The 22,852-nt window shown below is 41.0% G+C and overlaps 1 protein-coding gene across 3 annotated transcripts in view; it reads left to right on the forward strand.

Moving 5' to 3' along the window:
- Positions 1–22,461, forward strand: part of KCNJ15 (potassium inwardly rectifying channel subfamily J member 15) — a 36,700-nt gene extending 14,239 nt beyond the window's left edge. Inside the window, exons 3-5 of one of the 3 annotated variants that reach the window (XM_063720786.1) lie at positions 4,034–4,131; positions 17,548–17,645; positions 19,890–22,461. In XM_063720786.1, the coding sequence (XP_063576856.1) occupies positions 19,908–21,035 (1,128 nt within the window). In that variant the 5' untranslated portion in view covers positions 4,034–4,131; positions 17,548–17,645; positions 19,890–19,907 and the 3' untranslated portion in view covers positions 21,036–22,461. 3 annotated transcript variants of the gene reach the window in all.
- Positions 22,462–22,852: the final 391 nt, after the last annotated feature.

Consider the following 22,852-nt stretch of genomic DNA (forward strand, 5'->3'; position numbering starts at 1 on the left):
CTTAGGATAATGGTCTCCAGCTCCATCCATGTTGCTGCAAAGAACATGATTTAATTCTTTTTTATGGCTGCATAGTATTCTGTGGTATATTTGTACAAAATTTTCTTTATCCATTCTACATTTATGGGCACCTGGCTTGATGCCATGTCTTTGCTCTGGTGAATAGTGCAGAGGTGAACATAAAAATGCATGTGTCTTTTGGTAGAATGATATAGTTTCCTTTGGGAATACACCCAGTAATGGGATTGCTGGGTCAAATGACAGCTCTGTTTTAAGTTCTTTTAGAAATCTCCAGACTGCTTTCCACAGTGGCTGGACTAATTTACATTTCCATCAATAGTGTAGAAACTTTCCCTTTCTTTGCAGCCTTGGCCAGCAACTATTTTTTGACTTTTTCGTAATAGCCATTCTGACTGGTGTGAGATGATATCTCTTTGTAGTTTTGATATGCATTTCTCTAGTGATTAGTGATGCTGAGCATTTTTTCAAGTTTGTTGACCGTTTGTATATCTTCTTTTGAGAAGTGTCGGTTCATGTCCTTTGCCCATTTTTTTTAAATGGAGCAATGTGTTTTTTGCTTGTTGATTTATTCAAGTTCACCATGGATTCATTTTAAAATATGTGTAAGATATAAACACTTAAAAGGATAAAGTGGAAGCAACAACTGAATACTTCTATCATTTTGTCACTGTCCCTGCTTGGGTTACTGGTGTAGCCCACATTGGAGACATCTGGTGTAAAGAAGCAAACAGAGCTGAAAGGAATCTTGGAACTCTTTGTCTATGATGGTCAGTGTACTGGGGAACATGAAATACACAGAGGAAGTAATTTGTTGGATGAAATCGAATATACTTATGTTTGCCTATAGTTTTTATCGGTTTTGTCATTTTGAGAGATGTACAACTAATTTTCTTTTCAAGATAGAACATTGTGGCATATTCTTTGTGCTACGAATCAGAATAGGAAGATGAAATCTTTATTTCTAATTGAATTGTTCAAATCAGTGAAGTATTCTCCACCCCAACAATGTGCCTAGCTGTGGACTGGATTCCTCTCTGGGATTCCTCTCTGACCTAGAACGTTGGGCATCACAACCTTAGGCAAGTGACGTTCTTACTAAATCGGATGCTGAGTCCCCTTGAATGGCATCTCTGCCCACCCTGTGCCTCCCTTAAACATTAAGTTCCTACCACATGCCAGGCCTTGTGTTTGCTACTCAGGATGAACTACTGAGCCCAGTCTATGGGGAAAGCTAAACTCCGAGACTGATCATTACAGCCGCACAGTAAGTATTATCATGAGGTGTGGACAATGAGAAGGCAGAAGAGAGGAACAAGATGAACTCTACCTGCATGCTGGAGAAGATGACATTTGAGCGGGGCCTCGAGGGATGTGTAGGAGTTTACCAGGCATAGAGCAAAGAAGAAATATGGAATAAAGGGGTCAGTCTGAGCAAAGGTATAGGGCAGGAAATCTGCTTTATCAGCAGTATCTCTGGGTGAAGTGCAAACTCTTCTAATTCAGTCAATGAAATGAAACTTTAAGATGACTGAAAACTAGGTTCTTGGATTTGTGCAATAGATATTTGGAAATATCTCTGAGAGTAAATGATTTCATAATATTTGGCCACAACACTGTGTGGAAAGTTTCTTTGTGTAATATAACACAGAAAGTACTTCTCATTTACAGTAAAATCTGGAATACTTGGAAATGGTCTGTGCTAGGGAAATTGAATTTTCAGATTAACTGCATAAAAATGGAAAATCTGGTTGAAAAACCTTTCTAATTTTGTTTTCCTTTAGAGAGATAACTGCTGTTAATATTTTAGAGGTGTTTTATTTTTATCTTACCTAGAGAGAGAAACGGAGAGATTACCCTGCATGTTTAGCTGTATCAATTGCCTTTTAAAAAACATATTTAGCATTTTGTCATGATTTTTAAACACTGCATAATATTTCAGCCTATAAATGTTTTATAAATTTAAAACCATTTCTATATTGTTGGTGACTCACATTGCTTCTAATGTTTTAATATCATAACAAATATAGAGAACACTCTTGTATATTATCCTATCATACATTTCCTATTAAGTCTTAGAAGTAGACTTACTGACTTAAGCAGTCTAACATAAATAGTTTAAAACTTTGAGTATACATTGTCAAATTATTGCCTCCCTCAAAAAAATTCTGCTAGATTACTCTATCAGACACCATGCAGGAAGCTCTTCATTTCTGCAAACTTGTCAATGTAGAATGTTGACACGTCTTTTAAAATTTTCGGTAATTTGGTAAGTGAAAAGTGAGCCCCTGGTGACTTTGTGTTTCTTGCACTGATGGTCCCTCCTCAGTCTCCTTTGCCTGTATCTGTGAATCTGCCTGGTCTTAAGGCTACTCAGGCTCAGTCTGGGTTGCTGCTTCCACACCACTGTCTAAGGGGGAAGCTCCTGCACTTTCATGGTTCAAATTCCACTTGTTGGCTTATGTGCTAAAGGCATCCCTCCTGTCCAGGTCTCTCTGTTGAAGTCCAGGCCCATCTGCACAGACCCTAGTGCTTACTTCTCTTTAGGTGTCTCCAGGCAGCCTCCAGTGCACACCTTCAGACCTGCACCCCAGAGGTGAGATCCTCCTGCATCGGGATTCTGCACAAGCGTGAGCGCCATGCTGGTGTAACACCAAAACACTCAATCTGGGTGTCCCATAACATGTGCATAATGTTAAAATTACAGAGGAAGATCCAGTGTCCTCTGAATCAGTAAGATAGCCTCTGCCCACCCCAACACACCTCATTTCCATGCCAGGAAGCCTGGAGTCATCCGTGAGACCTCCTCTTCTCTCTGCCTTGTCTTCTTAACATCCACCTGTTGGAGATGCCTGTGGACTCTGTCTGGGACCTGTCACCCAGAGCTCCTGGCTAGTAGCTCTCAAGCTACTAACACCGCCCTTGTCCATGCATCAGTAATTTCAACTCAGATTACTGAAAGTGCCAATTAAACAGACTCTCAGCATTTATGTTTGACTCTTTCCAATCCATTCCCCAGGCTGCGTTAAACATGATCACTTTCAAAAGCAAGTTTGATCCTTTCTCTTCCTTGAATAAAACCCCAAGATACTCCTTGTGCTCCAAGGATGGGGGTGACGGTCCTCAAGGATCCCACAAAGCCACGTGCAGGGGCATGGCGTGGCTCTGCCCTTGCTCCTACCCGACACTGCTCCCCTCTCCCCTACTCGATATCCTCCTCGTTTCCTGGAAGGTGCCAAGCTCCATGCTCCAACTCCAGACTAGGACATGTTATATACCCCATGTGCTAGTCTCTCATCCATCCTTGACTTTCTCCCCAGTTCTTCCCACAAATGTCTTTAAATCACTCGTCTAATGATGTATTTAATGCCTCTCTTCCCCATTTTCTTGCAAACTACCCGAGAGCAAGAATCAAATCACTCTTAATGCTTCATCAGCAGCACCCTGTGCCATGCTTAGCACATAGTTGGTGCTCAATAAATTCTTGCCACACAAACCAATAAATAAATGTTAAAGTGTTGAAATGTTGCCTTTTCAACATTTTTTGAATTGCGTTTCTACACACGTTGCCCACTTAGGAGAATGAAGGCTCTTGTTGATTTGTGAAAACTTTATATGAACCCTCTGCTGTTCATCTGTGGTAAATGCGATTCCTTTTGATAAGTCGTATTTTATGTTTTATTCATTGTATGCATATGATGATAACAGTTAACACTTGTGTAATGATTAATACTAATCATTATACTAATCATACGAGCAGGCAGAGTTTTATGGTGCTTTATATGTTTTTATTTCACGCGACCCTATGAGGCATAGAAATGATCATCATCGCCATTCTGCATATGAGGAAACCGAGTCTCAAAGGGGTTAAGAAAGTTGTCCAAAGTCACACAGCTGGTGTTAACAGAAGCAGTGTCCCATGCTCTTATTCTTTACACTATACTGCCTCTGAAGAATTGTTTAATTTTTTTTAAGTACAGAAGAGATAATGTTCAACCTGACTTTTGAAGGACAGGTGGGAGTTAACCAAGAAAGGGAGAAAATGAAGAAACTTCAGGAAGGAATTCATGTGCCAGATGTGGGCTGAGAGGGCACCCAGCTGCTCAGGAAGGGGTAAGTATATACCCAGGCTCTATTCTGAGGTGAATAAAGCCGGAGAGGGAGCGAGAGCCAGGGCCTAAGGGTCTTTTTGGTTTTCCAAGGTGTTCAGGATTTGTCTTGTTAGCAGCGGGAGATACCGGAGGATTTATGAAAAAGAGTATTGTCTCAATTAGTACTCTAGATGAGTAAGCTTTCTCTTTCCTGGTAAGAGTTATCATGAAACCATGGCAATATAAAGTTGCATGTGACTGAGTGGTATATCAACTAAAAATCCACCTTCCTGGCTGGGCGCAGTGGCTCATGCCTGTAATCCCAGCACTTTGGGAGGCCGAGATGGGCGGATCACGAGGTCAGGAGATTGAGACCATCCTGGCTAACACGGTGAAACCCCATCTCTACTAAAAATGCAAAATATTAGCTGGGCGTGGTGGCAGGCGCCTGTAGTCCCAGCTACTTGGGAGGCTGAGGCAGAAGAATGGCATGAACCTGGGAGGTGGAGCTTGCAGTGAGCCGAGATCGTGCCACTGCACTCCAGCCCGGGTGACAGAGCAAGACTCCATCTCAAACAAAAAAACAAAAACAAAAGCAAACAAACAAAAAAAAATCCACCTTCCTACTTCCGAGAAGTGCTACAGTAAGGCTATGAAGACCAAGCATTATGTATGTATCTGAGCTGTTTTCTGTTATTTCCCCCTCTGTTTTTATGTCAGAAGAAACTGTACCATTACTTCTAGAGTAGAAGATGTTGGAATGTCTCCTCATTGGTCTTACTGTTCCAATCATGTGAGCACCAATGTAATGTTCATTACTAACATTAGTGCCTGCAAGGATATCCTACTGGAAAGGGGATTAGCTGTGATTTTGTTAAGTGTCCAACCAATTTTCATAAAAGACACAGTATCTGAGATGGCTGTTAAACATGTCAAGAGATTGTGTACGAGGGGAATAAATCAAGGAAGATTCTATAGGTTGGTCTGATTCTGTGATATTACCAGAATTACTGGTAATATTTACAGCATTTAGAAACTTCATCCACAGTCAGATTTAATCCCAGGGCTATGAAGCCTGGAGAATATATGGGTAGAACTCAGGAGAATCCACAATCTCCCATGAGGAGAAAAGAACAGCAGTTTATTTTAAATGGCCTCTAACTAAAATTTGTATTGAGTGTGTGCAACAAACCACAGATGTACTAGCTGCAACTGTGACTTTGTCATAGTGGAAATCACAGATATTTCAATATCACATTCCAGTCATTTCAGAGACCTTGAAATAACATTGCTGCTCACCACACCTTCAAAACATTAGCTCTGATTTAATGCTTGGAAAAGTATAATTTTGTTTTTCCAGTATTGTAATAGGTGCATTTTAATATCATTGGTGTCTTCTGTAATCTTTGTGACTTTGCTTTTATCTGTCTGAACACTTTATTCTGAGAAGGCAGGCATGTGTCTCACTACTCCACCAAAAAAGACCATAACATAAAATGTTAGGAGTCCCTGAGCTAATATCTTAAAAATGAGACAAACTTCTTAGCTTTTCCGACACCTCTGGTAAGCCCTGCATTAATAGGCTGCACCCCCATCCCGCAATGGTTAGATTTGTTTTCAGAGTTTTTAGTACTGGGAAAATCTGGATAGTTTTTTTCTTCTAAGAAGGATGGCTTTACGTTAAACCCTGTCTTTAAGATTCTTGGCCTTAGGAATGACTCTTGAGCATAAGTTTGCTTTTCCCTAGGGATGCCAGATTTAGCAGATTTAGCAAATACAAATGTAGGGCCACTCTGTACTATGCATATCTATAGATACATATATGTAAATAGTACATATATATCTCTGAATTTCAAATAAAAAATGAATAATTTTAGTATAAGCATATAGGAAATATAGCATGTGACAGGCTTATACTAAATTATTTGCTGTCCATCTGAAATTCAAATTTAACTGGGCATCTTGTATTTTATCTGGCAACTCTAAAAACACCAAATTTGGGCCAGTAGTCCTCCGGCTAATTAACTACAGATGGTTAGAATGTGTTTTCTTACACTGTACAGTGATGGAAATTAGTTAACTGCCAAATGTCTTAATTTTTGATTGAATGTGAAGATATTTTTAAGTTTGAAATTTTGTATTATCATTCAGTGATCACAGAGTCTGTTTTCAACTTTGGGACAAGCAAACAACTGAGAAATACTACCAGTCTTTAAAGCAAATTTTGGTATAAACTGTGTTCCACTGAGATACAGTTTCTATATCAGAGAAATGTGGTCAAAATGTAGACTGATAGTGAGACAGAACTTCAAAACTTTTTGACATTCATCCCATTGTTAAATAACTTGGTTTTTTTTTTTTTTTTTTTTTTTTTGAGATGGAGTCTCACTCTGTTGCCCAGGCTAGAGTGCAGTGGTGCTATCTCAGCTCACTGCAAGCTCCACCTCCCAGGTTCACGCCATTCTCCTGCCTCAGCCTCCCGAGTAGCTGGGACTACAGGCACCTGCCACCACGCCTGGCTAATTTTCTGTAATTTTTAGTAGAGACGGGGTTTCACTGTGTTAGCCAGGATGGTCTCGATCTCCTGACCTTGTGATCCGCCTGCCTCGGCCTCCCAAAGTGCTGGGATTACAGGCATGAGCCACCGCGCCCAGCCATAATTTGGTTTTAAATCAAGCACAAGTCGTAATTTCCATTGCCTGGGATGAGATTCATGCTAATAACTAATATGAATATGCCAATGAAGATAAGAATTACACCTTTGCATGCAGGTGAATTACATCAGAGCCCATTAGTCATCAATTTATAGAGACTGACAACTCCACATTTATTTCAAATAAAAGAAAATGTAGTAGTCAGCATGAGGCCAGAAAACAAGCCAGTCTGAAATTTTCACCCATATTTATAACGTGCTTTCTATGTTTCCATGCCTTCATCATAGTGCAAAATATTATAAATGTGAGGCAAAGAAAGATAAATGTGAGTGGTAAAAATTGGCAGACTCAACATCTTAGTGAGAGAGAGATTTACTTAAGGGAAAATCAGTTTGGAAGTATTGCAAAGTATATAATGATGCGGCGTAAAAAGGCATGATCCAGTCTCAAGCATCTTGTCATGTCTCACAGAAACAGGAGTTAAGAAAACCAACATCACTGCTTACTTCCCACGTGTCATCTCCTGTGAATGCTCCAACCATGTCCACTTTGAAGTTTCATTAAATAAAACACATTAAGCCGGGTGCAGTGGCTCATGCCCGTAATCTCATCACTTTGGGAGGCCAAGGCAGGCAGATCACTTGAGGTCAGGAGTTCGAGACCAGCCTGGCCAATATGGTTAAACCCCATCTCTATTAAAAATACATAAATTAGCCGGGTATGGTGGTGCATGCCTGTAATCCCAGCTCCTCGGGAGGTTGAGGCACGAGAATCATTTGATCATTTGAACCCAAGAGGCAGAGGTTGCAGTGAGCTGAGATCGCACCATTGCACTCTCCAGCCTGGGCAACAGAGCAAGACTGTCTCAAAAAAAAAAAAAAAAAAAAAAAAAGTCAAATACTTGCTTCTCTACCAGTATTATCTGCAAAACAGAAGCCTTCCACTCTGATTTATACCACAGTCAGACAAACCCAAACGCTGTGGATTTCCTTCTCCTTAACCAAATGGTACTGTTTTGAGCCATCTTCTCCTCTGTTTTAGGTTTGGACTAATGCAGACAAAAATAGTGAGTGAGATTCCATGAACCTGTTGAAGAAATCTCTTTCCTAAAGAGAAAATTAGGGCCAGGTGCGGTGGCTCACACCTGTAATCCCAGAACTTTGGGAGGTCGAGGTGGGTGGATCACTTGAGGTCAGGAGTTCAAGACCAGCCTGGCCAACATGGTGAAACCCAATCTCTACTAAAAATACAAAAATTAGCTGGGTGTGGTTGTGCACACCTGTAATCCCAGCTACTTGGGAGGTTAAGGAAGGAGAATCGCTTGAATCTGGGAGGTGGAGGTTGCAGGGAGCCGAGATCGTGCCACTCCACTCCACTCCAGCCTGGGCGACAGAGACAGACTCCATCTCAAAAAAGAAAAAAAGGAAATTGAGCAGTGCATTATGGAGGCTGACATAGTACAATTCGCCTCCTCACCCCCTCCACACTCGCTTCCAGACATCAGTGTTCCTGTGTTGCCAGTCATCTCACAACAATGCATGTCCAAGCCACGCTGTGATTAGAAAGAGAATATGCTTATTACCCAAGTTCTTCGCATGTTGGAGCAGGGAGAGGCCAAGGGTGGTAAACCACAGGAAATTTCCATTTGCCCTCCGCTGCGGCACTCTCACTCTATAGGGAAGTTAGTTGTTATTAAGTAATAATGTTCAGTGGAGGTTGGTCACTCATAACAACAGACAGATGTGTAATGTTTTATTTGGGTTAGCCAGCTCTCTCACAAATAAAGAGCCTGAAATTAAACTGTCTTTATGAAAATATTCAGTAAATGATATCTCTGGCTTATTCCAGTGCTCAGATTCTTTGCCATGGAAAATGGCAAATGAGTTCCCTGTTGGGTCCGGAATCTGTTTAAACTTGTCTTTGTTGAGTACAGAAGGGTTGATGTTCTATGAGATTAAAAAAAAGTTTTTAAAGAATTCGCATTGAGGAGTAAAGGGAACAATGATGCAAACCACATTTAGAGATGGAAAAGAATTTTTTTTAGTACTTATGGAATTTCAAACAATAATAACGGAACAGAAACATAGGAAAAAAGCTACATATCTGACCGCAGAGGCAAATTGCATTATTACATGCTCACATGCAATGCAAATGTGGATTGGTCTGTAAAGGAACACTTCTTGCTTTTCTAATGCATAGTAGGGTGAGAGGGGCACCTCTCCAATTTACCAAGGCATCACTAGCAAACTCCAGCTACCAAATTGCTTGGGGAAATTGAGTTCTTTTGAAGACAGGTTCTTGGGAACTGCACCCCAAGAACTTCTGGTTAAGTAGCTCAGGTGTGGAGCCTGAGAGCCTGCATTTCCGACAATGGGGATGCTGCGGTTGGATGAGGGGAGGGGGTCACACTATTCTATACCACCCTGTTTCCAGTAGCCAGTGAGATGGATAACTCATCTCAACATATAGCGTGACCACGAAGAGAGATACCTACCCGTAAAATGGACTAAGATTCACAAAAGCTTGTTTCCAGCTCTAACCTTGTTACTGGCTCAGTAACCTTGAACAAGTTACCCAAACTTTTTGATCCTTTTATCTCCCCAGATATAAAGTGTAGAGTTTAGACCAGATCATCACTCCTCAGTGTTTTCAAATGTCATAAAAAGGCTAAACACACACACACACACACACGCACACACACATACACACACACATATATAGCTACAGTTAAGCAGGTTTTATAACTGTAGGACTTCTCAGAAACTGTAATAAACAAATGTGCAATGTGGCTCTCCAAAGAGTGAAAACAATGGGGTGTTTGGGGGCTCAGCTTCAGCTCCAGTAGGCAAATCCTTCCAAAAGTATTTAACCACAAATCCCTTTATGTGTGTGGAATACCTGAATCACACACTTCAGCAAGAGAACCCCTAATGTCCTCCAGCCTTAACTTTCCCAGCCTGGAATCTAGGTTCTCTCCACAGTCCTCCAATGTTCCCAGCCAGGCCAATGCTAAAAGCTTCCGTTAATGATACCCATTATCCAAGGAAGAAACCTGAGAGCAATTTTCTACTGACTGTTTGCTTTTTTCCAGCAATTCTCAACTTTTTGCCAAGACATTACACCCGAACTTCTATCCCCAAGGAAACATTTTCTAACTAAAAACTCCACCTGGCCACTGCAGTACTTATATATTTAACCCCAGTGACTTTCTCCATTCCTTTGTTTGAAAGTAATGAGACTAAATTTTAGACAATCTAATTTCTTGGCTTATTCATTTTCTCCATATTCCAGATAACTTTTAAGTGGTGAAGAGTATAGATTGTGGTTTTCCAAGTGTAGTCTAAGGTCTAACAGCATCAGGGATATCTGGGAAATTATCAGAACTACAGACCCTCTGGCTGCACCCTAAACCTGCTGAATCGGAAATTCTGAGGTGGGGCCCGGTCATTTCCATTTTTATCAACCCCTCCAGGTGATTCTAAAGCGCACTGAAGTTAGAGACCCAGTGTTGAGATCAGAAGCATGGACTATGGATTCCAACATACCTTGTGCTATATCACAGTTCCTTTGTCTGGAATATGGGAATAATAGTAGTACCTACTTCAGAGTCTATGTGAGAATTAAATTAATATATAATTCCTAATATCAGGCCTGGCACAGGGTGAGCAATGAGTCAATTAATTATAGCTGCTTAATCTATAATGGATGCTGACGCGTAGTGAGCAGGAACTTAGCTTTGTCACACCGCACCACGAGACTCCTTTGCAAGCTAATGCCGATGATGGTGGTTAGATAGGAGTGCAGCCGTGGGAGCAGACAGAGCTGGTTTGCTCACCAGGTGCTCCATTTATTAACTTTGTGAGTGCATGTAAATTATTTAATTTCTCTTAGTTTCCTCACGTAGAAAATAGAGAAAATAATTTCTTCCCAAGGTGAAGAGAGGGATTCAATAAGATAATATCTATAACTGCTTTGAAAAGTGCCTGGACCCTTTTAAGTTGTCCCTTCCCAAATGAAAGCTATCGATGACCTAATGACAGTGGTACCTGGGAGGCCCAGTGTATCTATGTGATTACAGATCCTGAGGCCACTAGGATCTTAAACTGGGGCTTCTTGCTCCACAAAATATTAGAATGATAGGATATGATACCCTTACAACTTTCCCTAAAAAGTTATCTTGTCATGATAAATGTAAATATTGACTCAGAAGTAATCAAAAGAGAATTAGTCACCTTTTCTATGTTGTTCTTAGGGATAAGGCAAGCCATTCTTTCCATTACAATCTTGTTGAATTTGGGTTCTTTTTGTATTCAGTGTTTAGTCATAGACCAACATTCAGAGTTTACATTAAGACTATTTCAGAACTCAGTTGGGTGCAGTGGCTCTCAACTGTAATCCCAGCACTTTGGAAGGCTGAGGTGAGCAGATCACCTGAGGTCAGGAGTTCCACACCAAGCTGGCCAACATGGTGAAACCCCATCTCTACTAAAAATACAAAAATTAGCCAGGCGTAATGGTGAGTGCCTGTAATTCCAGCTACTTGGAAGGCTGAGGCAGGAGAGTCGCTTGAAACCAGGAGGCAGAGATTGCAGTGAGCCAAGATTGTGCCACTGCACTCCAGTCTGGGTGACAGAGTGAGATGCTGGCTCAAAAAAAAAAAAAAGAAAAAGAAAAAAAGGAATATTTCAGAACTTTACGTCTTTCCTTTAAATGCAGTACCTTTTAGGTCAGGCATATAATCCTAAGATAAAAAAATATGTATTAATCGTGAAAGTGTCTCTGTGGTCAGGTTTCACTAGGTTTTGCCTTGTTAACGACTCTAAGAACTGTGTGGCTTACAGCAACAAGAATTTTTTCTCACCTGTGTTTCAAGTCAGCTGTAGTTGAATTATGGCTCAGTTCCAAGTTTCCTTCTTCCCACTTACCAGAAGGAAGGAACAGCCCAATCCATGACCCACCCACATGCAAGGCAAGCCGTGTGACGAGCCCGACACCTCTCTTCAGGCATGGTGTGGGTCACTGCTGTTCACACTCCATTGGCCAAAGCAGGTGACAGGGCCACACCTGACACAAGGGAGTAGGAAACACACACCCCACCCCCGCTATGCCCTGGCAGGGACAGGCCCAGGCCCAGGGAAGGATCCTTTGTGGAAGGACCCAGCCGAGAGGCACAGCAAATAGTTGGGAGCAACGTACATCAACCACAACCTCCCAAATTGTCACAGCTCTACCAATAGTTTCCAAGTTCAAACACATCTTCCAAACACAGGTCACTGAGAGGAAACTAGCTTCCAAGTGTGCTGTAATCTCAACTGGTGCTTCCCCTGAAATCCTGATAATTCTCCTGGAGGAGAATGAGTGATTCCACAGCCTCCAAGGAGCTGTCATTCTTTCTGGGCCATCTTTCAGTCCTCAGTAGTCTAAGGAAAAAGTGTTTTTGCAGAAGGAAAGTAGAATTTCCCCAGGAGATACAAACCGAAGGATTGCCTTCTGGAATCTGCTGAGAATCCACTTTGTCCACCTTGCTCGTTTTCAATGAACATGTCTTTCTGAGGCCACTTGGCAAAGCTATCTGTGCCCTTGGCTGGTATGGATGAGTTAAAAGCTGGACTTTGAACAGTCAGACCAGCCTTTAAAGCAGATCCTTCACTGCTCTGTAGTGTAGGGAGGAAAATGGCCCAAGGCCAAGGCCAAAGGTCGTGGTGCACATGCTCCTGTGACCACAGTCGAGGGAGCCCGAGGAGGAGAGCTAAGCCTTTATTCTCAATTGTTCTAAGCCTCCTGAGCTCAGTGAACCCCAAGTAGATTCTTGTCAAGCATTTCTTTTCTACTTAATATTTAAAATATTAAAATATTTAAAATATTTGACTTAAAGTCAAATTTAATCCAGGCATTTTTTATTTCTGGACAAAGACATCATTGAAAAATTAATTTGTCAGAAATATATGACATGCAAAAAAGCAAAAAAGCTTTTTAAGCAACTTTTCTTACAAACAGGAAGCTATGTTTTTTCAGAGCTTACAAGTGAGATCCACCACATGTTAATTTTAGTCTGGAAATCCAAAGTTACAATTTGATTTAGATTTCACTCTTTATGCCTCATCACCCTGGTTAAAAGACGTGGAATGAGGTCGCTGAAGGCCTAGTTGAGGAACCCCGGTTTTGGGGAGCCACTGTCTCCCCATTTTTCTGTAAGTGAGAAATGTTTTTTCTATGGGGCCTTTGCTTTGTTAGTTCACTGTGAAACGCAGAATTAAGTTTTCTCGAGATGGGCAAATTGAAAACCTTCAAAATCTGGCCTAACAGAGCTCTAAGTTTTAAAGACATCAATGTTGTACTTACTCGGAATAAAAAAAAAATCATTCTTAAACTGAATTTATTTTCCCTAACAAAGCATCCATGTGACAGCAGGACCATCCCCCTTTTATGCATACTTTTGAAAAAAATCCTTTTATTGAGGTACAATATACATATGTAATTTACCATCTTTAGCATTTCAAGTGTACAGTTCGGTGATAATAAACACATTTCAATTCTTTTTTTTCCCTTTCATCCCCCTTCAAAATCTCTGGTAACTGTTAAACTCTCTATTTTCATGAGATCCACCTTTTTTTTTTTTTCCCCTGAGACGGAGTCTCGGAGCCTCACTCTGTCACCCAGGCTGGAGTGCAGTGGCGCGATCTCGGCTCACTGCAACCTCTGCCTCCTGGGTTCAAGTGATTCTTCTGCCTCAGCCTCCTGAGTAGCTGGGATTACAGGCGCCCGCCACTATGCCTGGCTAATTTTTGTATTTTTAGTAGAGACCATGTTGGTTGAACTGATCTCGAACTCCTGACCTCGTGATCTGCCCACCTCAGCCTCCCAAAGTGCTGGGATTACAGGCATGAGCTACCATGCTCAGCCGAGATCTACTTTTTAGCTAACACATATGCATAAGAACATGCTATATGCGTCTTTCTGTGCCTGGCTTATTTCACTTAACATAATGGTCTTCTATTCCATCCACGTTGCTGCAAATGGCAGCATTTCATTCTTTCTTATGGCTAAATAATATTCCATTGTGGATATACCACATATTCTTTATCCATTCATCCATTGTTAGACACTGGGTGGATTCCACATCTTGGCTATTGTGAATAGTGCTACAATGAACATCGGAGGGCAGGTGTGTCTTCAAGATACTGATTTCATTTCCTCTGGATCTATACCTAGTAGTGGAATTGCTGGAGCTTATGGAAATTCTAATTTTAGTTTGTTGAGGAACCTCCATAGTGTTCTCCATAGTGACTGCACTAATTTCCCACCAGCAGCATAGAAGGGTTCCCCTTTCTCCAATCTGGAGGAGCTCATTTTTGAGACTTAGAGAAAAGTGATAGCATGTACACACGGGCTGACTAACATAAATGAGGGCTGAAAATCTATTGTGGGAGTTAAAGATTTATCTGAACTTAATTTTAGCTAATGTTTTTACTAGAATTATTTGTATTATATATATTTCCTATAGCTATAAATATTATAATACATGCTTATATATTCTACAACATATACTATTTATATAACATTTATAATAATACATGTTAGTAATATATTACAGTTTTGATCAGATTCTCCATATATTCCTGCTTTAAAACATTCATGACTTTGAGTCCCTGGGTAGTTGGCATTGAACTATGAGGATGGCAGAGGTTGTACATTCCTGGAGTGGATACACAGCTGCTCTCAGTGCCTCTGTGAAATGACGTTATTTTAGGATGCTAAGGGAAAGTTGAGCCATAAGGCTCTTTGTCAAGGGGAAACCTTATATCACATGTGGTTCCCAGTGTGTGTTCCTGGAGCACCAGAGACAGCATCACCTGAGGACTTGTTAGACGTGCAAATTCTCAGGGTTCACCCCAAACCCACTGAATCAGCAACTCCGAGCCTTCCAGGTGATTCTGATGCGGCAAAGCTTGAGCCCCTCTGTCAGGGCAGTTGCAGGCATGGGCACAAGAGCCTTGCTGTGGAATGTACCACTGCCCTGTGTCTGCTGTTGGGAACTTGGGCGAGTCACTTACCCTCTCTGTGCCTCAGTTTCTTCATCATGGGGATAATGATGCTGCCTACTTCTCAGGGTTGGTGTGAGGGTTAAATAAGTTTCCATGTGGAAAGCACTTAGAACGGTGGCAGGCATGTGGTGGTTTAAGTGTTATCTATTTATGATGATGATGATTGTCATTATTGATCTGAACTTTTATTGCTATCATTACTTCTCTGAATATTTATCACATTATCTTATTATTGCTATAGTTACTATTTATCTGCATCTTTCCCACTGTGGGCCACTCTAGCTCCATCCTTGCCTATTATTTGCTTATATATTTCTTCCAACTGGTCAGGTAGCTTTCTGGTCATTTCCAGGTTGATTTCTCTGATGGAACAGTGTGTTCCAGCTTGCTGTGGTGGGTTTTTGGATTGTTCATCCTTATAAGAGCTTCTGTCTTTGATGGATTTTTTTTACTCCCTCAAGATGGCAATGGGTACTACCCTTCCATTTGCCATTATCCTTGCTGTGTCCCCAACACTGGAAGTGTAGTTCTCCATATAGCTAAGTACCTTTTTCAATGTGCCTTCTGTTTCATTCTGTTTCAGAGTGTGTTTATTTTCTTTCCTTTAACTTCAGAAAACAAATGCTCACAGCATAAGCACTCAGTGACCTCAGACCATGGATCTTTTACTGGTTTGAAGTAGGAGAAAGTAATACTGACCTAACCATTCAATAGTTGTAAGAACTTCACTTAGGTAGATATTGCCATTCTAAGAATTGCAACCCCAACCCACAAACTGAAACGATATAACAAAAACTGCAGAAATAAACATTATTTCCAGAAATTAAAGAAAACTGTTAATGGTTTATATGAAATATTGCTTAGCTGGGAGGATTAACCCTTTTCTCATTTGCCCTGAGAATACTCACTGGCAGCACTTGAGGCTGCAGCATTTACCTGGAGATGATTTTGCCACACAGTATATCATTTTTATTATTATTTTCGTGTCACTATAGTATATCAACCTTGGAAACAAAAGACAACATTCTATTTATAGCATTCTGCTTTTAGTAGTTGTATTTTTATTTACAAAATATAGTAATTCTCAATCGCTGAAAATGTCAAATCCTGGAAAACACAGCATTCCTACACATAATGTTAACATCGGTCTCCAACAGTTGTTAGCCAAAGATTCATTTGATGAATCCGATTTTTCTGAAATAGACAATTCTGATGATTCAGATGATTCTGATGTTAGTTCTGTTTAGAAATAACTCCAAGAATGATTTTTATGTTTTATTTTCACATTGAAAATCAATCAGATTTGCTTCAGCCTCGAAAAGCATGTTTATGTAAAATTAAATGAGCACTGGTTGCAAGCTGCACTTTTTTTTTTAATGGGAAAAAGGTTAAGATAGGGAAAATTAGAAGAAAGTATTCTTCTCTCATTCTTTGTGTTTTTATCTTTTGGGAAACTGTTATTGTTGCTTACCATGTTAGAAGTTAAGCCAGGTCTATTGAAGAATCACTAAGGGAATATAACCTAAGGCAGTAACATAAAATTATATGAAATAAGAGTATGTATCAACAATGATTCAAACTTCATGAAAGAAGTCTGCTGAGGAATAAAATTCTATAAATTAAGAGCCTATGATGAAGTGCAATTCATAAAGCCTATGGGTAAGATTGATGGGCACAAAGAAGATTCTGGGTCTTAATAGAGCAATGACAAAGAGGTCGTTTGCCAAACAGGCTGTGGCCACACTGGCAGGATCCAGCCTGTAAGAGTATGCACAGGTTAATTGGGAATACTTTAACTATAAGAGAGTAATAACTGTAAATAATTGGCAGATCAGAAGAAACGTAGGAAGTATAAGTGTGCCTGTGTGTGTGTGAGAGACATAAAAATATATGAGTGTAGACAGATGGATGATTGATAGATAGATACAGATCATAGATAATTGATAGGTAATAGATCAATAATTGATAGATGATAGATAATATGTAGGTAGATATTTAGACCAGTAATAAATAGATAGATAATTGATAGGTAATTGATAGGTAATAGATAATAAATGATAGATTAGATAGAGAGATAATTGATAGATAATAGACTGATAGAAGATAGATAATAGGCAGATAGCTTAGGAAGAATTATTTTCAAAAAGTAGATGCAAAAGAACTTCTTGAATTTAAAGGAGATTACATGAAACTGTGGACGTTTAAGGGGATTTTGTGGTGGACTGACAGGAACCCTGGGCTAGCTTCCAAAGACTTTGGACCTTGTTCTTTCTGCCAGGACCCAGCTGTGTCAAGTGGGATGGTTCTGACAATCTTTTCCACTCTAATGTCCTATGACTCAACGGTAGCAATGCATTTCCACAGGCGGTAAAAATATTCTAGACTCTTCCCTTCCAGCGCTCACTGTTTACTTCCTCTGCATTTCCCCTTCCTGCCTCCCCGTGTGCCGGTCAGTTCATAGCGGGCCTCAATGAGGGTGGGTTAACCCTCTCTTTCCAGGGTGTTTTGCTACGGAGCTCCCTCCAGGGGCTGGGAACTGTGTGGTGAGGGCTGTGGTTGGGGTTCAGCTTCCTTCTTAAATCGTTCTTTGAACCTTTACCCTATTCTGTGCACTGTGCCGATTTCCAGGGATTGGAAGGTAAATGCCATGGCGTAACTCTTAGAAAATCATCGGGGGTCAGTTTTACTGGGGTGCACTTGGTAACCATCTATGAATCCATGTGTCCCTCTTTCTTTCAGGCAGTAGCAGAATCCCATGGTAGCCAGGTGGGTGAAGGGGAGCGAGGACGTTCTACCTGCCTTGAAGAAGACACCTGACCTGCGGAGTGAGTGACCAGGTAGTAGACGGTTCTGAGGGCATCACACACTTGAGGGAGGGAGGAGGACAGAGAGGGCCATGGCACCCTTTGACTGCTGACTGCCAGCTGCTCTCTTTCCCACTGAGAAATGCTGGCCCCAACACACCCAGAGGCTCTAGGTCTTGTCCTGTGATTTCTGTCCACCAAGCCTTGATAAGGAGGTATGATAGATGCCATTAACTCCAGCACTAGATACACAGGACTGCAGCAAAAGCGCTCTCAGCAGAAAGAGGAAACAGATCCAGTTCATCCCAAGCCTGGCTTGCTGCCCCTTTGAAAGAGAGTTTAAAACAGAAGCTTCATGGTGCTGCCTTCATAAAAACGGGGCCAAACTTTCCAGAATCTGGCAGAGGGCTGAGTGCCCGCAGGACACTTGTGTATCACTCACACTGGAAAACTTAAGCCTCTGTTTTTATTTCAGTGGATTGAATGGCATGTAGTTTCCTCAGCAGTTTAAAAAGAATGCATGCAGTCACTTGCAGACAGGCTGCATTTGTCTCTGCTGGTGCTCATGTTACAAGTTTGTCTGTGCATTTGGGCATGCCAACATGGCGTTTCATTTCCAAACCTTTACTGTGGTCACTTCCCTCTTCGTTACACTGAGAAGTGTTGCTGAGAGTATAGTAAAGCCCTAGTTCATCAATTATATCCTGTACTTTTCTTCTAACTTGATCCCAAAACAGTGGAATTTGCTTCAAGGTAAACAAATTTTGAATAATGTATGGCCCTTCTTTTCAACAAAAATGAAAACGTGACTTTCTAAGGAAAAATCAATTTCAAGGGGGCATTTAGTAAATAACACACTCTTAATAATGTAACAGGAAAATTAAAATGCCCAGCAGACCCATTGCATCCTGAATAGGTGTTTGCTGCTAATGGATACAGTTTCCATTTCCTTGAAGGGATTTGCCCAGAGGATTACTTTCAAAACTTCCATTGAGATAATACTGCTCTAACAGAAAGAGCAATGCATGAATCTGTATATCAGTTCCTTAATAAAAGGGAAGATTTTTTTTAATTCTTAAAATACCAATGAGGTGAAGAAAAACATGCCACTCAGGTAAAGTTACTCTGTAATCACCCACATTATCTTTTTCAAGGAATGTGGGGGAAATTTATGTCAGTCACCAGGCAGGTACTAGAAGATGCTAGGGGCCTCACAGACAGCTTATTCCCGCTGTTAACATGGAGCAGAGCATTCCCTGGGGCTGAGCATGGAAGCCCAGCACTTCTTATAGGTAGGTCTTTCCTACTATAATATTAGATGCCTACAATTATTGACTTTTTTCATTTGCTCTTTAAAATAGATTTCTCCTGCTGGTTCTGCTTAGTTCTAAGGAGGAAGGTAGAATTTTGGTGCCATACCTAAATATCATGTCTAAAATGACATTGGTAGCACTTTTCCAAGAATAACCAGCATATTGATCAAGCCATTAATAAAGCCTAATTATTTGCTATAAGAATGTTTTGGGTTGTTTCAAACTGAGTTTTTTCCAAAGTCATAACAAAACTAGGAGAGGTTGTAGATTCTTAATTATTCATTAGATTAGGGGGAAAACAAATTGCTATTACAAAGAATATCATGCAAAAAATAAGTTTTAAAAAATGCATTACTACTGAGTTTTAAAAAATGCATTACTACTGAGTTTTAAAAATGTATACTAACATTCTCCATATCAAGAACTGTTTCATGGATGGTAGATTTTAGTTATAGCAGTACTGGACTTACACTCAGTCAAATAATTTTAAATTTTCTATAATTGGGAATACATAGTAGCTGAATATAAGTAAACATATTACTCTATGAAATAAATGCATAAGAGTTTGTTATCACAAAAAACAGCATAACACTATTTTTTTGAAATACGAGGCTCTTTTAACACTTTACCTTATTTAATAGTGACAAAACCCCTGAGGAATAGGTTGTATTGCCATTTTAAACATTGGAGAGCAGAGGTCCAGAGAGGTTAAATAGCTTTCTGCAGGTCACACAGATGATGAATTGCAGAGTCAGCATTTAACCCCAGTCTGCTTTTCTGCAAAGCCTCTGCTCCTCACTCTACCCTACCAACCACCTAAGTATAGATCAGTTAATCTTGCCTTCAGAATTCTCCTTTCTTGTGTACTTCCATGTACATTCATACTTACTTCACATGATGATTCTATTTTCTGGAAGTTCCACCACATATGGCGATAATGAAACATCTTTGTCATTTCTCTAAGTGTTTCCAGAGCCTGGCAATGGATGCCATTCACATTGGCATGTCCAGCACCCCCCTGGTGAAGCACACTGCTGGGGCTGGGCTCAAGGCCAACAGACCCCGCGTCATGTCCAAGAGTGGGCACAGCAACGTGAGAATTGACAAAGTGGATGGTATATACCTCCTCTACCTGCAAGACCTGTGGACCACAGTTATCGACATGAAGTGGAGATACAAACTCACCCTGTTCGCCACCACTTTTGTGATGACCTGGTTCCTTTTTGGAGTCATCTACTATGCCATCGCGTTTATTCACGGGGACTTGGAACCCAGTGAGCCCATTTCAAATCATACCCCCTGCATCATGAAAGTGGACTCTCTCACTGGGGCATTTCTCTTTTCCTTGGAATCCCAGACAACCATTGGCTATGGAGTCCGTTCCATCACAGAGGAATGTCCTCATGCCATCTTCCTGTTGGTTGCTCAGTTGGTCATCACGACCTTGATTGAGATCTTCATCACCGGAACCTTCCTGGCCAAAATCGCAAGACCCAAAAAGCGGGCTGAGACTATCAAGTTCAGCCACTGTGCAGTCATCACCAAGCAGAATGGGAAGCTGTGCTTGGTAATTCAGGTAGCCAATATGAGGAAGAGCCTCTTGATTCAGTGCCAGCTCTCTGGCAAGCTCCTGCAGACCCACGTCACCAAGGAAGGGGAGCGGATTCTCCTCAACCAAGCCACTGTCAAATTCCACGTGGACTCCTCCTCTGAGAGCCCCTTCCTCATTCTGCCCATGACATTCTACCACGTGCTGGATGAGACGAGCCCCCTGAGAGACCTCACACCCCAAAACCTAAAGGAGAAGGAGTTTGAGCTTGTGGTCCTCCTCAATGCCACTGTGGAATCCACCAGCGCTGTCTGCCAGAGCCGAACATCTTATATCCCAGAGGAAATCTACTGGGGTTTTGAGTTTGTGCCTGTGGTATCTCTCTCCAAAAATGGAAAATATGTGGCTGATTTCAGTCAGTTTGAACAGATTCGGAAAAGCCCAGATTGCACATTTTACTGTGCAGATTCTGAGAAACAGCAACTTGAGGAGAAGTACAGGCAGGAGGATCAGAGGGAAAGAGAACTGAGGACACTTTTATTACAACAGAGCAATGTCTGATCACAGGGGCGCCATCCAGGTTTAACCCTGCAAGCTGTTTCCACATCATAACTCCCTTCAAACACAAAGATTGCTGTGAAAACGAAAATGTGTAGACACACTCTCAAAAACTGCATGGACATACAAAATCAATCTTTTCCTTTGATCTTGTGGCTAAACCAGCATTTCTGTGATTGAGAGATTTCCTGTTAATTGCTTCGTCTGAAAGTGAACTCTCATAATTCAAATTGTGTAAAATAAAGCTACATTTCTAAGAGCTTGGTGTAGGGCAATTGGAATAATGTCCTGTTAGATAAACAGACATTTAGCAATGCTGACATTAAAAGGAAATGTATTTCTATACAAGATTATTAGCTGTAATACAAGATATTTATTTAACCAATGACCTTATGGCTGAGAGTTGAATTGTGGTTCAGTATTCATTGACCTCGTTGCTTTAAAACATGCTCTTTTTGTTCAAGCAGGAAAAATATTATATCTAATGATGTCTATGTGGTAATACCTAAAAAGAGGTAGAGAGACTCTATGTTCACAAAATATAGTAATTTCATTTTTACCTTTCTTCACTGGACTGAATGAATTGTATGGAAGGAAATTGATCAGATCTGTAATTTACAGCTGTGGAAACCTACACGAATGGGGCTGATGCCATTGTTTCCTCTATTTTTTTTTTTGAATCTACTATCCTCTTTCCATTCAAAATGTTTCCATTCAAAATGTGGTTCACAGACCCGCCACATCAGCGCCATCTGAGAGCTTATTAGTAATGTGTAGATTCTCAGGTCCCAGCCAGACTTACAGAATTCGGGTCTGTATCTTAACAAGAATCCCAGATGATTTGTGTACAAGTGAAAGTTCGAAAGCTCTGCTCTGGACAACATTTTCAAAGCAACTTTCTGAAGCCATGTGGAAAACTGACTCTGTGGGTCCCGTATCCCTGTGGCATCCAGACCTGGCCTCTCTTCATTTCATTATTATTGGCCAATATTTCTTTCAGCCATTTCATTTCTTATCTATTAAAATGCCTTGCCCATAAAGGAACTGCATAGGATTATCCCCTGCATTCCAAGAGCAAAATAAAGCTCTTGAGAGTAATTGTTGTCTCCCTCATGCTTGCTGATTACAGTTAGCACAAAAGAAAAATTCAGCTGCCTGACAATACAGGAAATGTTCTCAGATGCTGAAGTTTGTAAGGTCCGGTGGGGCCATGAGGAAGAAGAGGAGCTGAAGGTAAGAAACTCATAAACAAGATGACTCTTTGATGCATGAACAAGATTTGAAAATCTCAAGCCTGTAAAGAATACCCCTGCTATTTAAATAAAGCTCATACCAAGAGGTAACTTTTTGCCCTGGGCCAAATTCAGGGGTCTAGTGCCCTTCATTCCTTTGAGGCAAAAAATAAATGGGCTATGACTGGTTAAATGTCCAAAAGGTGAATTCTCATTTCATTCAAACAAAGACAGATTTGCGCATTCGCTCAAGCAGAATGTGGCCATGAATATTCAGCCCCTGCATACATACAAAGATGTACGCATGATTCCCCCCACCAAGCACAAACACAGTCACACACGCACACACGCACACATGCACACACACGCACACGCGCACACACGCACACACGCACACACACGCACATGTGCACACACGCACACATGCACACACACGCACACACACACACACACGCGCACACACACGCACACACACGCACACACTTGCACAGGCCCTGGCTCTTCAAGCATAATCATGGTAGTCATCAGTGAAAGACATTTGCGATTAAGACAGCAAGTCCTTGACAAATATGTTCATGTCTATTTGGT

Source organism: Pongo abelii, chromosome 22 (assembly GCF_028885655.2).
Source record: "Pongo abelii isolate AG06213 chromosome 22, NHGRI_mPonAbe1-v2.0_pri, whole genome shotgun sequence".
Classification (NCBI taxonomy): domain Eukaryota; kingdom Metazoa; phylum Chordata; class Mammalia; order Primates; family Hominidae; genus Pongo; species Pongo abelii.